Genomic DNA, 18,408 nt, shown 5'->3' on the forward strand with positions numbered 1-18,408 from the left:
TAGACAAGTACCTGTAATTTGAATATCTATAATTAGCCTGCTTTCAATACTTCAAATCAGAAGTCTTAAAAATAAAGTATAAGTCGCAGGTATGTTTATCACATACGAAAATACACCTGTGTATTTTATAACAATAACTTATTTCCAATAAGCTACAAGTCCAATTCTAAAAGAGTAATAACTTTGTATTGGCTTAAGACTTCATTCTTAATGTGGAATGTTTGGAATACCAATAAGATGTTTTCATTTCATTGATTGATTATATATGTTGTAGTGATTAATCAACATTTTTACAATTAAAATGTTTCCATATTTTAATTAAACTTGCCTATATGTATATTTTATTTTGCTTTTACATGTTAATTTTAGTACCTACAGTCTCAATTTGTACTAAATAAACTTGTACTTGTTTTAAATACACTCAACTACCAACGCCCCTTTGATCAAGAAAAACTATAAACTCATTTTTTTTAAATGTATTATTATATTACTATATATCATTATTATTTATATTAGACTGTTTTTTTTTTACTGTTTATTGTTTTCTAGATGTATTAACAATAACACACAAATGCAAAAGAATTTTATTTCTGGATAATAAAGCTTGATTTAAAAGCTTGAAAAAAAATAAAAAAATTCTGTTGTTCTTTCAATCTTAAGTGGAGATGAATTCACAGTGATGAGAATTGAACTATATATAGAGATCTACAATTTTAATAATTGTTTTAGACTTGTTAGACATCTTCGGTAAATTTTTTTTTAAAACTGTTACTTTACACAACAAGTATTACTAAGAACGGGACACTCTGTTCACACACAACTTGGTCAGACAGCTAATGAATGCAACAAATAACAATAATGAATTTTGACTTTCTTTAATTATTCTTACCTTCACAAACTAAAGTATTACATATTTCCATGCACCAAGTTCTTTCCTATGCACGAAACAAACACAACTGTGAAATCCTCATTTCAATTAGGCTAAAACTTTACACCCATTTTAAAAATCATAATGTTATAAATATCTTCATGCTCAACATGAACTATGCATATCGCGAAATAAAATTTTGCCACAATATTCTTTCGTTAAAAATTATCCACGAGTACAATTTAACCTTGGTAATAAAAACAGTGGCCCTCCCCTCCATTACAAAAACAAAATTTTTTTTTTACATAAAACATAAACAGTAAAAATATCTTATAAAATTACAAATGCTCAGACCATGAAAATTGAGAAGCAGAACAAAAGTAAGGATTAAAACTTCAGATTGTTTTCAGGGAAATAAGTACAACAGCGGATAGCATCAATCAACAAGTATCATTTATGGGTGCGACTCACCAAAACTTCAAGAATAATAAGATATAATATAGCATCATCTCTATAGTGAGGTAAACACAAGAATGATTTGTTAAAGCAACTTAGCTATACACATCCATACTTGTGTGGGCTCATGCATTTATGCTCATTAAATGCATAATAATGTAGAAGAAAATGTCAACCATTAGTTGCTAGTAAGGTTCCCTAGTCATGAATACAGTTTTTTCTGTACAATGCAGCATATTTTAAAATAATTTTCTCACTTTTTATTTTAAATTCTAAGATTTATTCTTGTTAATTACAGACATTCTTTCCAAGAAGCCTTTGGAAATGTTGAATCTAGGTCATTACAAAGTAAATAAACTATGTTTTAGATTGAATATTTCTCTAGAATGAAATAATATTCCCAGCTAAATGTACAAGTTAAAAACTGAAAATTTATGTTTCTACATTCTGGTCAAAAAGAAATCTTTAGGCTCTGTGAAAACACATTTTTTTTGTTTTCCAAAGAAAGAAACATGCTTTTCTAATTAGATTGCCTTTCAAAGAGTAGCACCCATGACAGTTTCATATTATACACACGAAGAATGGCAACAGTTTTTTATTTACAAATGTGCGCAAGAGAAAGTATTTTTAGGTCCTCAATCTTTTCCTCTTTTCTGTTAGCTCGTTTTCTTTATCCATGCTGGAAGATGAGGAAGAGGTGAGAGATCGAGGATTCTGTGCATGCCTGGACACAGTGGATACCCCATCCACAAACTTGGTGCGGAACAAAACATTAGCATTGTTGAACATTCCATCTTTGAGAGAAACCACAATGAACTGAAATTTTCAGGCAAAAATTCGTAAGTACTGGATAATGTCAGGTGATACATAAAAAGAATACACTGTAAACCTGAGTTGCTCAATAAAATCTCACTGCTAAATTATCTAGCTTTTCATGTATTTTGAACTTGACATATCACGGGCTATGCTATTTGTCTCCTAATAACAACTAAATTTTGGCTTCTATATCTAAAGACAATGAATGCACTTAGATGAATAACTACTACTACTAATAATAATAATTTAATTTATATCTAAAGCACTGTTAACAATGTAGGCTCTAGGCGCAATGAGAACTGAAATACAAATGATAATTAAGATGGCAAACTAATCAAAATAAGGTTTGAACAGGTAAGTCTTCTTGAATGTAGTCAAGCATATGGAATCTAAGCTTAATGAGGAGCCAATTCCAAACCAATGGTCCATGCACTGAAAAAGCCTGCAAACAGTAACTTTTAAGCGGGAAACAAAATCGCACAACTAGCAGCAGTGAATCCATGGAGCTCGAGGCTCTCTACGGAATATATGAAGTGAATCAGTTCATTAAAGTGTAATGGCATTTCTTTGATGTAGAGGCACTGATGACAAAGAATTACCACCTTGTAGTAGATTCTTGCTCCCACATGGAGCCAATGAAAGAGAGCTGCAGAAGAATTGTGTTTTGTTTTATGTAGAGCTATCCCATGTAAATTTGCTGCAGCTTAGCGACTTAGTCAATAGGTTTCCCTAACACCATGGCATTACAGTAAACTGGCCCAGTTTCACTAGTATTTCCAATTAAGATAATATTCCTTTCCTTTAGGTCAAGGGATTCTATTTCTTCTAGCCAGCTTTTTGCTGCTGAGCTGTGAGCTCTTTTGCAGACTGTGCCAAGGAAAAATAGTGTGCTGTTCTCTTCAGATGTTCAGCACTGCTGTACAGAGTGTTGGTTATGTTGGGCTGTGGTGGTAGTTGGGTCTGCCTAAGGTGGATTAGGAAGGGGGCATTCAAAGAAGATATGGTTTACTGTTTCATAAATTCATAAGGATGGACACAGTGTCTACAAAAGGGGGAGTTGTGTGGTATTTATTTGGTTAAGATGGTAATTTAACAGAGGCGTGTGTCCGATGTCAAGGGATCATTAGGCCAGAGTTTTAATCAGTTAATATACAAGCAAGAAATAAGCCAATGTTTTTTTTTCCTACTTATTTCTAGTTTATTGTTCAATTTCATATGAAACACGCTCAAAATATACAATACCTGAGAATGTTTGAAATGGGATCTTATCATTTGTCCAATATTTTGTGTATGAGACAAGTCCAAGGCAGCGTCCACTTCATCCAAGATGTAAATAGGTGCAGGTTTAAACAGCAGCATGGCAAGAATCAAGGACAAGGCAACCAAAGACCTAAGAAAAGAAAAGACTATCAAATTAGGTGTACATTCTACATAAGCTTTTTGTAATATTTTCATAACAGCTCATTGAAACTTAATAAATTCATGTATAAATGTCTTCCCTACTAACCTTTGACCTCCACTAAGTTCACTTAGAGACTCCTTCCAAACAGAGCCAAAAGCAACCTTGACCTCTAGACCATCCAACACGGTTTGATTCTCTGGAGGGCATAACTTTGCTTGAGTGCCAGGGAGAAGAGTGGAAAATATTGATCCAAAGTCCTTGTGAGGGAAAAAAAAAAAACACCCAATGCTTAACCAAAAAAACAAACGTTAAAGCGAAAAATGCATTGCAAGTCTAAGTAAAACATGAATGAAGGAAAAAAACAACAACTTATTTCTTACTTTATTGACTTGTTCCCAAGCTTTTATTAAAGCAGCTTTTTTCTTTTTATCCAGTTCTTCAATGGCAGCAGTAATAGTTGCTTTGTCTTTTAAAACCACTTTTCTCTTCTTCATTAGGTCAGTGTACTAATTGAGATAGAAATTAATGGTAAGATTTATAGCATGAAAAGAAAACAGTTATAATTACAGCACTACAGCTTCTACGTATATCAATGATGTTTTATCCCAAGCAAGTATTGTCTCAGATCAGATTAGCTTTTTCACTCACAAAACATGGGAAGCAATGAGAGATTAAAATTCATTTGAACATTTCAATAAAATATCAGAGTATCATAGAAATACAAACAATGTCAAGTGAAGTGTCTCGAAAAGTAAAAGAGATATATTCTTTTAAATGGGGTTGATTTAGATATTTTATCATTATGGTATATATGGGCTAGGGCTAACAACAGCTACAGTGCCTGTTAGTGTATATTGTGTGGCCTACCAGTACACACATCATGCTGAAGCTAATTTTGTTTCATTATTGATTAAATCAGCTAGACTTTTCAAACATGTTTGCCTCAGCCAATGAGACATCAACTAAACTAAAAATGAAGTTTAAAGCCTCCTGGTGCAAACATTTTAATGCAGCACTCCATTGAAAATGTTTTCCTACCAGTTTCCTAACACAAATGGTTTCCAACACTGAATCGGAAACTTTCAACCTCAACACATTGTTGAATGGCCCCAAGTAGGGTTTTGTTAAACATTTGGAAGTCATGGCTCATAGGCTCAGATTTCTGAGTAAAAGTGAGAACATACAGGAGGATAAGATTTCTGAAGTTCAGCCGATATAGAATTGTTTTATAAACTTATCTCAGCCCTGATATAACGTTATGTAAGTCGCATAAAAAGTAATTTTAAAAATAAGATGTTACCTGCTCATCAGCATGGCCTAAGAGATTCATGGCTCGTACATTGACATTTTTAGAAAGCTTGTTTTTGGTTTCCGTCAATTTCTGTATTTGTTTCTCAGCTTCTTTTGGATCTTGTGCATTAAAGTCATAGACTGTGTTAGGCTGACCAAAGAATTTTCGTTCGTCCACAATCCAGTCATTTTTTTCCAGCAAAGCTTCCACCTGTTTACATTATTTATTGAAGAGTTTCAGTTTCTAGATTTAGGATAATGGAAAATTAGCACTATAAACACTTTGTTGTGCACATTTGATTAATTCCAATTAGGGTAGGTACCCCTTTCAGAACTTCCGATTTATGGGGGCCGATTATGTAAAGCTCATCAGTTTCTATGGCTTCAATTAACAAGAGTGTCATGTGGCCAGCACAATGACCACCTTCCTTTATTTTTCCCAGTGTTATGTCTGGTACCCATTAGACTATTGTGGACTAGTGGGGTGCCAAAAATCAAGAAATTCAAAATCAGTCTTCAATAGGATTTTAAAGTTGAGACCTCTCAGTTCAGAAGCAAAACTCTTCACCACTAATCCTAATTTAGTAATTCAGTCACTTAAAAATATTTCAGAAGAATGCTCTTTTATCAATTTATCCCAATGCTGCTGTACTTTTTTACATGACAACATAAATAGAACAATAGACTAAGATTCTATTTTTGTAAACATGATAGTAATATAGGCTAGAAAGGTAAAATATTGAATAATTACAATTCTATAAACTAACATTATTTGTGGACAGACATCAATGTATTGTTAGCTTGTTTGTGTTACAAAATTCAAATTTACTCGTTAAACTTACATATTTATTGGCATCTTTAGAATCCTTTTGTAATTTTGTGATTCTGTGTTCCAGCTCCTGAATCTTCAAACCAGAATCTTTCAATTCTTTATTGAGATCTTTCTTCTCAGTGTCCTTCATGGCAATGTCTTGGTTATAAGACATGAGCATTTCTTTATGTTTCTTCAGGGCACTTTGAGCTTCTTGCACCTGAGCCTGTAACAATAATAATTACCATTTATGTGTCTGTTACAACTTCCAGGTCAATTATCTGCCAGCCTCACCTTCTATATCAGTACAAGTACAAGCTACTCCTTCTATATCAATTTATATACATGCTACACTTTCTATAAAAATGTATGTGCACAAGCTACTGCATCTATATCAATTTATATGCCAGCTTCACAATTTATATAAATTTATTTACCAGCTACACTTTCTATACCAATTTATGTACCAGTTATGTACCATCTCTACCTTCTTTATCAATTTATAAACCAGCATCACTTTAGATATAATTTATTTACCATTTATCTATTTATTTACACATTCTAAATCAATTAATGCCTGATTGTGTGGTATGTGTTCTGGACTGTCATTCTGTGTCTGTAACCCTACCAAGTGCCATCCTCTGTCGTCCCGTGGGAGGTTTGGACTAGGCTAAAAATATCTTCTAATCTGAAGGAACATGCAGCAAAACATATAAAACATATTTACCAGCTACATCTTCTATTTCAATTCATGTACCAGTTACGTTTGATATATCAATCTCAATTTTATCTAGACTATTATCATTAAAATAAAAAATGTAGTCACTATTCAAATATTGCCCCAATAAAAATTATAACACTTTGAAGTAATTTTTAATAATGAGAAATAAATATCAAGTCTTATGATTGCATTAAATTTACAAATCTGTATCTACAAGAAAATACTTGGCAGAACATAGAGCATTCAGTATTACCAGTTTAAAACATGCTAGCTGATTATAGAGTAATTTAAATATTAAGGTAGTTCTAACATTTTTTTTTACCTTAGATGCCAACTGCTCTTCATTTAGTTCCTTCAAAGCCTGATTTATACTGACTATAGATTCAGCTATAGCCTCCAGCTGCTGCTCATACGACTGAATTTCTTTCTGTAAGGTCTCTATTTCAAGCTTCATACTATCTACCTCCTTTACAAGAGAGAGAAAAAAACAACATTTATGTTTCTTTGTTTGTGCTTACTAAAAACACTGAATATTTGTTTTTGATACTGACATTGAATCCCCAAAGCTTAATTCACCTGTAGATCATCTTTAGCTTTAGCTACGGCTTCTTCCATCTTCTTTTTAGACAGAGTAACTCTCTGATCAGCCTCCTTCAGCTCCTTCTCTCTAAGGGCTGATGCATTTTTTAGTTTGTCTTCAAGATCTTTGACTTTTTGCTGGGCCCTTTTCTGAATTTCTTGAGCTTCCTTCAATATTCTGTTTTGCTCCTCTAGAGAAAAAAAAAATCAGTACACTCGCATTAGTTTATTGATCAGAATTTAAACATAAATTGTTTTTGTTCTATTAAGCAAATTAGTACTGATTTTTTTAATTAGAAAAACTAGTACATTCAAAATTAGTTGTGAAAATTATTTTAGGCCTTGTTTATTGCTTTAGCCTTAAATTTAAATTTTAAACTGAGGGATTAATTTAGTCTGTCCATCGATTTCAATAAAGACCACTTCTGTCAGCCAGGGCACATCTGGATTTTTGTGCCGCCATCATGTGGCTGATTAAGACCCAAAACATTCAGCTGGATACAGATAATCTATTTTAGCTGAGCCTGTGTGGACTGCTGTAAATGCTTGTAATGACACTTATGTTTTCAGCAATTTTCTCACCAGTACTTACAATGCAGTGCCATGAGTCCATGATGAAAGATCTGAAGGACACTAAAGTTGTCCCTTTTCTACTTTGTTCGATGACCTCAATGGAGCCTTTTTGTGATGCCTGAGTCATTCTTTCTACAGATATGGGGTGCCCATAGCAGTTGAGACTGCATCATGGTTGTGTATAAGCTTTAAAGACGCATCATTTGGAGGACTTCTGTGTCAGGTATCTTATCTTGCCACTTAATGTTCAGGAGTTTTCTAAGACAGCTCACATGGAAGTAATTCAGCTTCTTGACATGTCTTCCATAGTCCACACTTCAGAGGCATAAAGCGATGTCAGGTTGATAAGTCTGATAGACTTAAACTTAGTTTGTGTAAACAGAGACTTAAGGTCAGGGAGCACATGGCCAATGGTAACATGGAATGATAGTCAGCTAAAAGTTAGGTGTTACTTAATCCAGTTGGTCAAAGGAAGGAATTGTGACAGCCTATGCTAAATCTACAAATAACTAAAAAGTCTCCTCATTAAGTTCCAACTGAATAGACTGTACTACACATTTTCTACAGCTTACAATTTGTATAGAATGAGTCATCTGAAGTTTTAAAACATATTTAGTGAAAATAAAACACTACTTTACTTAAAATCAAATCAATTATTAACAGCTTCAAAAACTATTTCTTTCTTTCTTTTTTTTTTTAAAGTGATTGTTGGATAACAATAATTTTTCGTGCTGAAAGTAATTATTAAAACAAAACCTAATTGTAACCAATAACAGACATGACATTATTGGTCTTAGTTGTTTTCTATTTAAATTAAATCTAATTCATGCTCCTCCACTTACTAATTAAGTATTGTCAGAAATTAAGTCAAGTTTGTAACTAGGACTAGTGAAAAACGGAATACATTTCAACTTAAGTATCACTGACCAACTGAGGCTTTGAGAGCATTAACTTCCTCTAGCTGTTGGTGGTGGCTACTCTGTTCTAGTCGAATTCTGACTTGTTCTGCTTCTTGTGCCTTTAGATCATACTGCTGCTTGGATTCTGTGTATCTTTAAAGAAACGAAAGGGTATTTATGTCAATAAGACATTCGGTTCACATTCTTGTGGATATGGCATATAATTTAAAAGTGAAAATCACATCAGGGAATTTAATTTTAATCATTACTGGTCTTTCATCAACACCACAGAAAATAACAGAGGTAAAAAAAAAAAAAAGGCCCAGTTAAGTTTTTGCCCTAATTTGAGTATTCCAACAGATAATGTGTATAAATATAAAACATACAAGCTCTACTTTAAAAGATTACAATTTAATTATTTGTATTTGTATTGTATTATATTGTATTTATTTTTTTGGGATAGTTGTTCATGACAGAATATCAAGAGAGAGAGGCCGGTCTATTTTTTTCTCTTTTTCAGTTCAGCTTTGCTTTTCTTTGAACGACCCTTTCTTCCTGCCCCCTCCTCTGCACCTTGAAGAATGGCTTTTTAAAGTGAGTCATGTATTACAACATGACCAAACAAGCTCAGCTTTCATCACTTTAAAGTATCAGGGGGGTCTCCTTTTTTGCCAGACAAACTCATTTGTCTTCTTTTCCAGGTATCTGATACCCAGCATTTTTCTGTAACATTTACTCTAAAATATTTTGAATTATTCTTGAAGCTGCAATATTCAGTGTCTAGCTTTCACAACTAAATTGAGCAGAGACCACTTACTGAATAAAATTTTAATTATACTTGGAAGCTGATGTTACACTTACAGATTTTCTGCAGTTTACTCCTGACAGTTTCAACAGGTTTTTATCTTTTAGTGATCCTCCATCTCTTGAATGCCAAGGGAGAAAAAAATAATAAAATAAAAGACAACTCACTTGCCAGCTGCCCTTTTTATGGCATCTAAATTTCTGTCAAGCTCTGCAAGGCGTTTAGATTTACTTGTCACCTTCTCCTCTGCTGAACGCAGCTCATGTAACATTGCAAGCATTGATGTAGTTTGAGCGCGAGCACCTGAGAAATATTTGAGATGAATTTGTGAATACAAATAAGATTTTAACCTGCAAACATTCATAAAAACATACCTTTATTTCTATGGCAGTATGTTTCTGAAAACACTACCAAGACACTATTGGAAAGATGAAACACAACTTTCTAATGCAATTATTCTTCCCTTGTGCCATTAGCGCATGTAATGGGCTGCCTGAATCAGCCAGGAAAACTAACGACTAAGCAGAGTTAACATGTATGGCTAGATCAAAACACAGATATGCATAGTATGTAATTTATAAGATAAGATAACATAGCCAGGACACTAGTGGAAAGATTTAACACTGCCAGAATACGATTGGTAAGGTTTGTATATTTAGGTATTAAAACAAATACTTAAATGAAATTCATTAATGATTAGCTCAAATGATTTTTTAAAGGTGGAAATACTAAAACATCTAAAATATCGGACACAAGTAACAAGAAAAATCAAAGCAGGAGGTTTTTAAAAAAGTATATGGAAGTAGGGCAGAAAACATAACTTGCTGATCTCCACATCGAGACATAATACTTTTGACTTTATTGGCTCTTACTAAAATCAATCTTAAACTAACGATTCCGACGATTGCTTTAAGTATTTAACCAGAATTCTCCAGTGTAAAAATATTGGGTTACTTCTGTAATCAATAGTCTTAGGAGATAATTTTTTTCACTTCCAGAAACTTTAATAAGCAAGTAGTCCTTGCAAAAAGTATTGACTACACCTAGAATTTTATTTGTTTGACATCATTGAGAAATATACAAAGAAAGCAAAGGATCATACAAAGGGTTTAAACAAACAATGACAAATGAGTCTATGTATTTACCTCCAGAAAGAGTACCAGCTGGGTCAACAGTGTCACCTTCCAAGGTCACACATTTCTTCATAATCTGTGGGTCATAAGCCACTTTACTAGCACTGTCCATGTCAGAACAGATGAACACTGAGCCAAAAGTATATTCCATGATGGACTGGTACTTTTTGTCATAGCTGATCAATGACAAAGCTGTTTGGACCTTTCCCTTACCAACCTAAGAAGATATATTACAATTTAAAAAAATACATGTCTAGGAAAGGAAATAGATATTGTGGTATTGGAAATCAATGTTTGAAGCATATATGCAGTGAGGGAGATTTTAAACTCAGGCCTGATTCAGATACTTTTTATTTTAGATAGCCGTGTTTGTTTTTTAAAGTTAGGTTTTAATTGAAAAAGATACATTTCTATGACTAAAATGAAAGGGACACCTTCTGTTAAAACATCTGAGTGTTAGAGTTTGGAAAAGTAACATAAATTTACCAAGGCTTCAGCTCTCTTGAGAGTGGCATCATCAATCGGCCTGCTGGTGATCTTGCTGATGGGCAGAATAGTGACTCGTCTTTTGAGCTCCCCTCTCTGCAGAAGGCCTTTACCAGTCAGCTCATTATCCACCACCACATTATACAGCTGATGGGAATAGGAATACATGACAATTTAACGATTAAAAAAATAATATTTTTTGTTTTCATTTGCATTCAAGCATTATAATAATGGTAATGTCTTCGTTGACTTAGATACAAAAAAAGTAGAATTATATTAACCATACTTTTCCACCAGCTGTAACTTCCAAAGCAGTTGAATGTATAGGATCTTTGACCTCAAAAAGTTTACAAACAAGGCCAGAAACTTTGCTTCGATTGAAGTTCGCCTCAGGATCTTTATACTCAAATTTTAATTGTGGATATCTGATAAAGAGAAGAATAAAATTTATAAAAAAAGACATTCGTTGTTTAATCCACCAATGAGATAAGAAGAATGTACTCTGTTCATGGCTGTGCTGAATTCATCAACTCTAATAAATGCCATAAGCAAGCAGTGATGTACTCGGAAAATGGAAATTTCGTAGCATATAGGCCTATTTTTTTAATTATGGAAAGGAATTGCCAAGAGAATAAAGTTTGATAGCCCTAACTTAATGATTGAACTTAAAAACAATTTATTTTCCCAATCTCAATGGAAAATTTTTCAAAAATTTATATCATTAATACTTTAAAAAAACAAATATTTACTTTTTTTTTTCAAATTTAAACTCTCACATTTTTTTTTTTACATATCTATGTATATTATACAACTATTTAAAATATCAGGTTTTGAATCTTATCTACCCATTAAAACAAAAGTGAAATAATTTCTTTGGATGCATGTAGACACTATCGGTAGGAAAAACAGAAGTTATTTACAAGCTTAAAATGTTATGAAAAACATAAAATAATAATAAAATGTAAGATTATGTAATCGTATATAATAAGAGTACCTGGCCTCAAGTGTTAAACATTTTTCTTTCAGACTCTGTACTTCTTCAGCAAGAACTCTTCTTTCACCTGACAACTTCTCTTGAGAACCTTCCTCATAACCACATTTTTTCAACTCAGCCTAAAGACACAATTGTTATAATTATAGACTTTATTAGTCAGGGTACAAGGCTAGTAGCAGTAGGGTATATCTTGAACCTAAATACTTGTGTTTAGAGTTGGGGGCTAGAGAGATGGATGTTAGTAAACAGACATTTTGTTCCTCTTATAATTAGAATTTACTCTAAACAAAACATCTGAAGTATTATTTAAATATTCATTAGTAAGGCGACTGCTTGAATTATTAATTATAAGATAAGATTATAACGCAACTTCAAATATAAAGATATGATCATATCACAGCTTCAGATATAGAGATAATATCACAACTTCAAATATAACAGAGTAGTAAGATAAAACAGATTAAAATTATACATTTGAAGAATCATAGCTCAAAAGAAAAACCTTAAATAACTAACAAATGACGCAATCATATTTAAGACTCACTTCAAGTTTGGTCAAATTGGCTTTTAGAGTTTCATATGCAGATAAGTTTTTTTTGTAGTCTTGATCAGTTTTCTTCAAGTCTACCTCCTTTGTTTTAATTTCTTGTTGGGCATGTTTCAACCTAAATGGATGGTCCAAAATTTTTATTTTAAACATTTCAATTTAAAAGTAGAAAATATTTCCATGTCATATGGTAGAAATCTTATAAATATAATAGTAAAATAATGTGTTTTTAAGCCGAGATTGAAGTAAAAAGATTTTTTTATCAAATTCTACATTAGTTAACATAGCAGTGTTTATTCATAAAATTTATAATAAAATAGTGAAAATTACAGGTATTATCTTAAATTATTAATGCTTCCTTGATTATTAATTTCATTTTACAAGTTCCTTTATACACATAAATTTAGATTTCACATTTTAATTTAATATTGACAATTTAATTCTAATTGTAAATTTCTAAGATTTTTTAAATGGTCAACCACCGACTTTGAAAAACAAAAAAAAAGGGGGGAATGGAACCATATATCTAACCAAACCTTTTTTTTAAAGCCCATACATTTACAATGTTTCTTAACCTGCTCCAACCACCACAGAGTTTAATTAATCTTTACCTCATTTGTGCTTGTTTGGTGTCTGTTTCTGCTTTGCTAATATCACTTTTGGCAGCTGTTTGGGAGGAAATTTAAATTATTAGCTGTGAAATATCATTGCATTACACTGCATACGTCACATATAAAAAAAAGAATGATCTTACTGATAAGCTGGTCATTCAATGTAGCTGCCTCTCCGTCATCATTGGATGAAAGTCCAGCACTGACAGCTTGAAAATGTTTTTTAGCTGCTTCGTATTCTTTTTCAGCGTTGATTTTATCATTTCTCATTTTCTCAACATTGCCTTCAATTTTGCTTAGATCTTTTTCTCTACTAGCAACTGAAGCTTTGTTCTATAAACAAATAATACAAACAATTAAATAAGTATTGGAGAGACATGAAAAATCACTCCAAAAAATCAAAACTTTCTACAGATTAAACAGTTGCATTAACAGCTGAAAATGACATGACCAGTATGTGTAAAAAAAAAAGAACAGGATTTATAGTTAAATAATCTAGTCAGAACAGAACTAGATCACACATTTTGAGCTCGCCAAGTTTAAGTTTATACTATTAACAGAAAATAATCAGTAAACAATAACAATATGGTCTATTGCACTTCTTGCTTTTATCGATCAACTGGGAAAGACTTTCAAATATTGCCTTTATCACAAAGTGAACGACTGTTATTGGGTTGGGCTGAATGAAATAATAGGTAGGGCACATTTTTTTGAAAAGCTATAAAATTGTACCCTATTTCATGTTAAAAAATGCTACATAGACAAGGTGATAATTAAAATTGTAAGTAGATTAAGTATATGGTAGGAGGCTAAAAACAGAAAACAACCGCTAAATATGCAAAATAATGCAGGGACTCGTCATGAAAAAGAAAATAAATATAAGAAATCAACATTTTTTTCTTAACTTGGATGTAATTAAAGATTTACTTACATCAGCAATATTTTTATTTATCTCTTTCTGTTTTTTCTGCTCAGATTTAAGAGCATCTTTCTTGGCGTTAACAGTTCCTTCGACTTTGACATCAAGGTTCTTTTTCTCTGCTAGATCAGCTTCCAGTTTAGCAATTACACTCCCTGATTCCTGTTTTAAAGATAGAATTTTATCTTTATAAATAGAATTGACAATAAAAGAAATTACTAATTATCCTGATAAATAAATATTTACTCACGTTATAGAAATATCACTTAGATGCAAATATAAACTTAAACACATTATATTTAGCCCAAACCTTATTCTTTCTTTGTTCCAGCTCTTCAATAGCTACATCAATCTCTGACATCTTGACTTTTATCTTTTCATAATGGATACAAAATAATAATAAATATAAATACCCAGACACTAAGCTTATATCCCCTTAACTAAACTTGGAAATTATGTAAAAATGATTAACATAAAACATTGAAGCTAGGCAAATTAACAGTGTATCAAGTCAGGATTCAACATGAAATATGTTTTAATTAATACTAATATGGACTGACTCGTGGAAAGGTTGATTTATATATATACTTCAATTGCAGGATTATGGCATTCATATAAATATTGCATTAAAGAAAAATTTATTTCAAGAAAAAGTATATGATTTAGCAGTTAAATGAGTTACTAATTATTTGCCATAAATAAATAAATATGTTTTAAAAATTCTAACAAGTTTTTCATTCAGTTTCAGAAAATATTTATTTTTAAATGGCATTACCGAGAAATATGTACTTTTGATAGAGGCAAAGAAAACAAACATTTGTAACAATAATCAAGTGCTGGATTTCAGAAAAGGCAGAACTGAACTCTAGCCATATCCTGATGAAGCCTCAGAGAAACTGCTGTGTATGCATAATATACAGGGCCCAAAAAGTGAATTTTTATCAGCAGACATCATAAGTCGTTGAGCACTAAAAATATTATAAACTGGTAAGTTCTTGATATTGAGAAAGAGGCTACAACTTATAAATAAAATATTGATTTTAAAAAATGATAGCCCTATCATAAAAAACACTATTAACAAAACATCATTAAAAAACATAGATCAATTTTACATCATAAAACATTCTACCCATAATCCATCTTTGTATGGTTAAGACAAGAGCAGAAGTCACACTTACTTCTTCCATTCTGCCTTTGGTTTGTACAACATTTTCTTGCATTTCAGCCAGCTCTACCACAGATTTTTTCTTTCTCTCCTGTACAAAAAAAAACAACAAAAAAATATTACAATGTTATGACCAGACAAGAAATAGAAACTATTTTAATGACTTAAATTAAATCTGTGGCATGCCTATTTTAATAAATAACCGTTCAGGAATTTATGGTGATTAAGCAGGTAAACATCAATTCAGTTATAAAAATTACTTTCTGAAGGAGTGTGGGTGAATTACTTCAATAGTTAATTTTTTTAAAATTTAAATTGCACTTAAAAAATAATAAAATTAAAGATACAAAACTAATAATTACCTCTGCACTAACAAACTGGTAAGCTATGTACAGCTTGTTAAGGTGCTCCAATTGTCGAATTATTTTCTGATATTCCAAGTAGGAAGATCTCTCCTCTCTGAGTTTGGTCAAGGTAGGTGCTATGTCTTCATTGAGTACCTGGGGAGAAATGATAATCAGTTATAAAAGACAAGGACATAATGTTATTTTTCTCTCCCATAGAAAGCTTGAGAATCTTAATAGAAATAATTCTAGTAGTTTGACATGCACTTTGTGTAACTGTGAAGTTTAAGAGCAAATAAGGAGTACAGTAAAAACTCTCATTTAAAAACAAAATATACTGCTAGGAAGCATGGTGGTTTTGTGCTTGGCTTCTGAACTGACGAGTCCTGGGTATGAATCCTGAAGACTGGGATTATTAATTTTGACACAACCTCTACTTCCACCCGGCTCATTAATTTGGGAAACAGTAAAGGCATTTGGTCACATTGCTGGCCACATGACAATCTGATTTACAACGGGCCTAGAAACAGTTGCCCTATTTACAGCACTGTCTAAAAGGGCACCTTTATTTAAATACTCCTAAGTTCAAAAGGCAATCAATTAAACAGAAAAAAACTCCACACACCTACCCACTGTGCCCATCATTAGTATGGCCGTTGGAAGCTATTCAGAACTCTTTTTTCTTCTTCTTCAGGTTAATCGTTCAAATCTCGAAAGTAAAATAATAATAAAAACATAGCTAAAGAAAGGAAACTAACAATATAAAATACGTACCGAATCAAGCTCTCGAAGCTTGGCATCTTTCTTCTCTATTGTTCTTTGAGCCGCTTCTTTTTTGGTTTCATATAACCTTGTACCAGCTGCTTCTTCAATCATAGACAGAATCTGAAGAAAAAGAGTTATGAAAACTTAAAAACACTTTATAACTATGACATTGCTGTAATGGTCTTTTGGCTTATTAAATTACCTTGTTTAGAATGACCACACTCATAGCAATTTGACTCAAGTCAAGTGCATTCATTAAATATATTTTAAAGCTATTCTTCCAAATGCCATAGTATAGATAGATAATGACTAACTTCAGGTGGTTTCATGTTTAACACTTTAGTGATTCTGCCTTGCATGATAAGGAAGTGGGGGTTGTTGACATTCAACTGCACAGACTGGAACAGATCCTGTACACGCATGTTGGTAGCATTACTTCCATTGATTAAATATTTATTCCTACCGCCGATGATGACCTGGATACAAATAAAAGTATTTTTAATTTATATTATTTACTGGAAAAAAAAAATCAATATAAAGGTCAAAGAAATTTTAATAATTGACGTCGTTCCCTGATGTAGATTTTAAATTCATTACTTCTAGCTCTATTAATTTAAGCCAGTAATGATGATGAATTTACCTGTCTAGTCACTGTAATTTCATCATACTGCTCATAACCAAGAGGTGTTTGGTTTTTGTCCTGGTTGTCAAAAGTTATGCTTACTGTAGCTTTTGTTACGCCAGCTTGTCCACTTTTATAGACAAGATCTTGAAGATTTCCAGCTCGAACCTGTTCAAGAAAAAAGAAAAACATGCTTTAGAAAGTCACTTTAGAGAAAAACATGCTTTAGAAAGTCACTTTAGAGAAAAACATTGTCTTAAAATGTACTCTTCAGAGACTATAAAGTTTTTAAATCAACAACCCACACCTTTGACAGCACTAAAATCATTATTCACAGCATCCTCCATCACAATTAAATGTATTGACAAATACGTAGACCTAGATTTAAAATGTGATTGATTCTAGTTCAAGATAACTAGAATCTAGTTACTAGTTAGATCTAGGTCTAGAGTCTGGATATCTAGATTTAGCACAGTGTTTCTCAAAGAGTCAAACTGAGGGGTGCAACATATGTACACAGTCGCTATTCCAGTATGATAGGGGGTATGAATGTTGTCAGAGTCTAGATTACAAGGCCTTCGAATTCGGAGCTTGCAAAAAAATTCCTTCATGGATCAAACAAGTAAAAAGAAGAAGAGGCAGACAGAGAAAGCAAGGGCAAGACAACATAATTTATGGACAGACCTGCCATTGAAAGAGGTTCTATCAAAAATCAAAAGGGCAAGAAAAGAGGAATGGAGAAAGACGGTCGACAAGTGGTGTATTAGTATTACTGATTATAGATCTAGAGTCTCTAGATTGTCTAGATTCTAGATCTAGACTAATAGCCTTCTATCTAGACTAGACTAGTCTAGTGACAGACTACTGAAGCTAGTGCTGCTAGTGACAGTCTCTATTTAACTTAAAATAACCTATAAGTATAATATAGTATAGAGTATAGATATAGAACTTAGACTTTAGACTTAGTCTTAGAATCTATTCTACTAGATCTATATATAGATCTAGATGAGTAAATTGAGTTTGAGTTTAGTCAACTTTTAGTTTAGGCACATCAGCACAATTTAGCCTTTTAGTCATGATCATGTTAATCATGAGATGATCTCTAGACTCTAGAGTACTCTAGACCAAGAATCTAGATCTAGTCTCTAGATCTAGATAAATTTACTATTCTATACTATAGAATATTTATATAGGTCTAAATCTATCATCTAGATAAGATTTCTATAGATTATAATAGATCTAGTCTAATCTAAATCTAGATTCTAGACCTAAAACTAGATCTAGGAATTAAATTTTATTTAATTTCATACTTGCGATAAATTTGAAATTCCAAGAAGAAAACAAATTGAGTCCAAAATATTGGACTTTCCACTACCATTAAGACCAGTAATTGCATTAAACAAAGGATCAAATCCATTTATTTCTGTTCTCTGTGCATAAGATTTAAATCCATCAATCACTATAGATTTAATGTGCATTTTTGTTTTTACTTCATCGAAAACAAATTATTGGCACATAAGAGATAGGATCCACAATACAATGTTGTCGACTTTCTTAAAAATAGCGCCGCTTTGTGTAACTTCCGGTTTTACGTTTAAAATC

The 18,408-nt window shown here is 32.2% G+C and overlaps 1 protein-coding gene across 1 annotated transcript; it reads right to left on the minus strand.

Annotated features, from left to right (window-relative positions):
- Positions 1 to 859: 859 nt before the first annotated feature.
- LOC106074199 (structural maintenance of chromosomes protein 2-like) lies at positions 860 to 18,383 on the minus strand. Its single transcript, XM_056030382.1, has 25 exons — positions 18,117 to 18,383; positions 16,825 to 16,974; positions 16,499 to 16,660; positions 16,194 to 16,304; positions 15,438 to 15,575; positions 15,089 to 15,166; positions 14,221 to 14,283; positions 13,923 to 14,072; positions 13,135 to 13,324; positions 12,992 to 13,046; positions 12,378 to 12,498; positions 11,834 to 11,952; positions 11,126 to 11,264; positions 10,840 to 10,986; positions 10,366 to 10,570; positions 9,388 to 9,523; positions 8,444 to 8,568; positions 6,941 to 7,134; positions 6,687 to 6,830; positions 5,675 to 5,869; positions 4,843 to 5,043; positions 3,923 to 4,048; positions 3,648 to 3,799; positions 3,383 to 3,530; positions 860 to 2,140 (listed from the first exon to the last, which is right to left on the minus strand). The coding sequence occupies exons 1-25, from the start codon at positions 18,282 to 18,284 to the stop codon at positions 1,952 to 1,954; spliced, it is 3,606 nt and encodes a 1,201-aa protein (XP_055886357.1). The 5' UTR covers positions 18,285 to 18,383; the 3' UTR covers positions 860 to 1,951.
- Positions 18,384 to 18,408: the final 25 nt, after the last annotated feature.

The sequence above is a fragment of the Biomphalaria glabrata genome, chromosome 5 (assembly GCF_947242115.1).
Source record: "Biomphalaria glabrata chromosome 5, xgBioGlab47.1, whole genome shotgun sequence".
NCBI classification, from domain to species: domain Eukaryota; kingdom Metazoa; phylum Mollusca; class Gastropoda; family Planorbidae; genus Biomphalaria; species Biomphalaria glabrata.

Bases quoted from the DNA above. Each gene is read 5' to 3' on its own strand.
- LOC106074199 (XM_056030382.1), bottom strand. From the start codon at position 18,284: ATGCACATTAAATCTATAGTGATTGATGGATTTAAATCTTATGCACAG. The intron at 9,524-10,365 runs GTAAATACATAG...AATATTTCTCAG, and splicing joins AGCTGGTACTCTTTCTGGAG to GTGCTCGCGCTCAAACTACA. The intron at 2,141-3,382 runs GTATTGTATATT...TGAAAATTTCAG, and splicing joins CCCATTTCAAACATTCTCAG to TTCATTGTGGTTTCTCTCAA.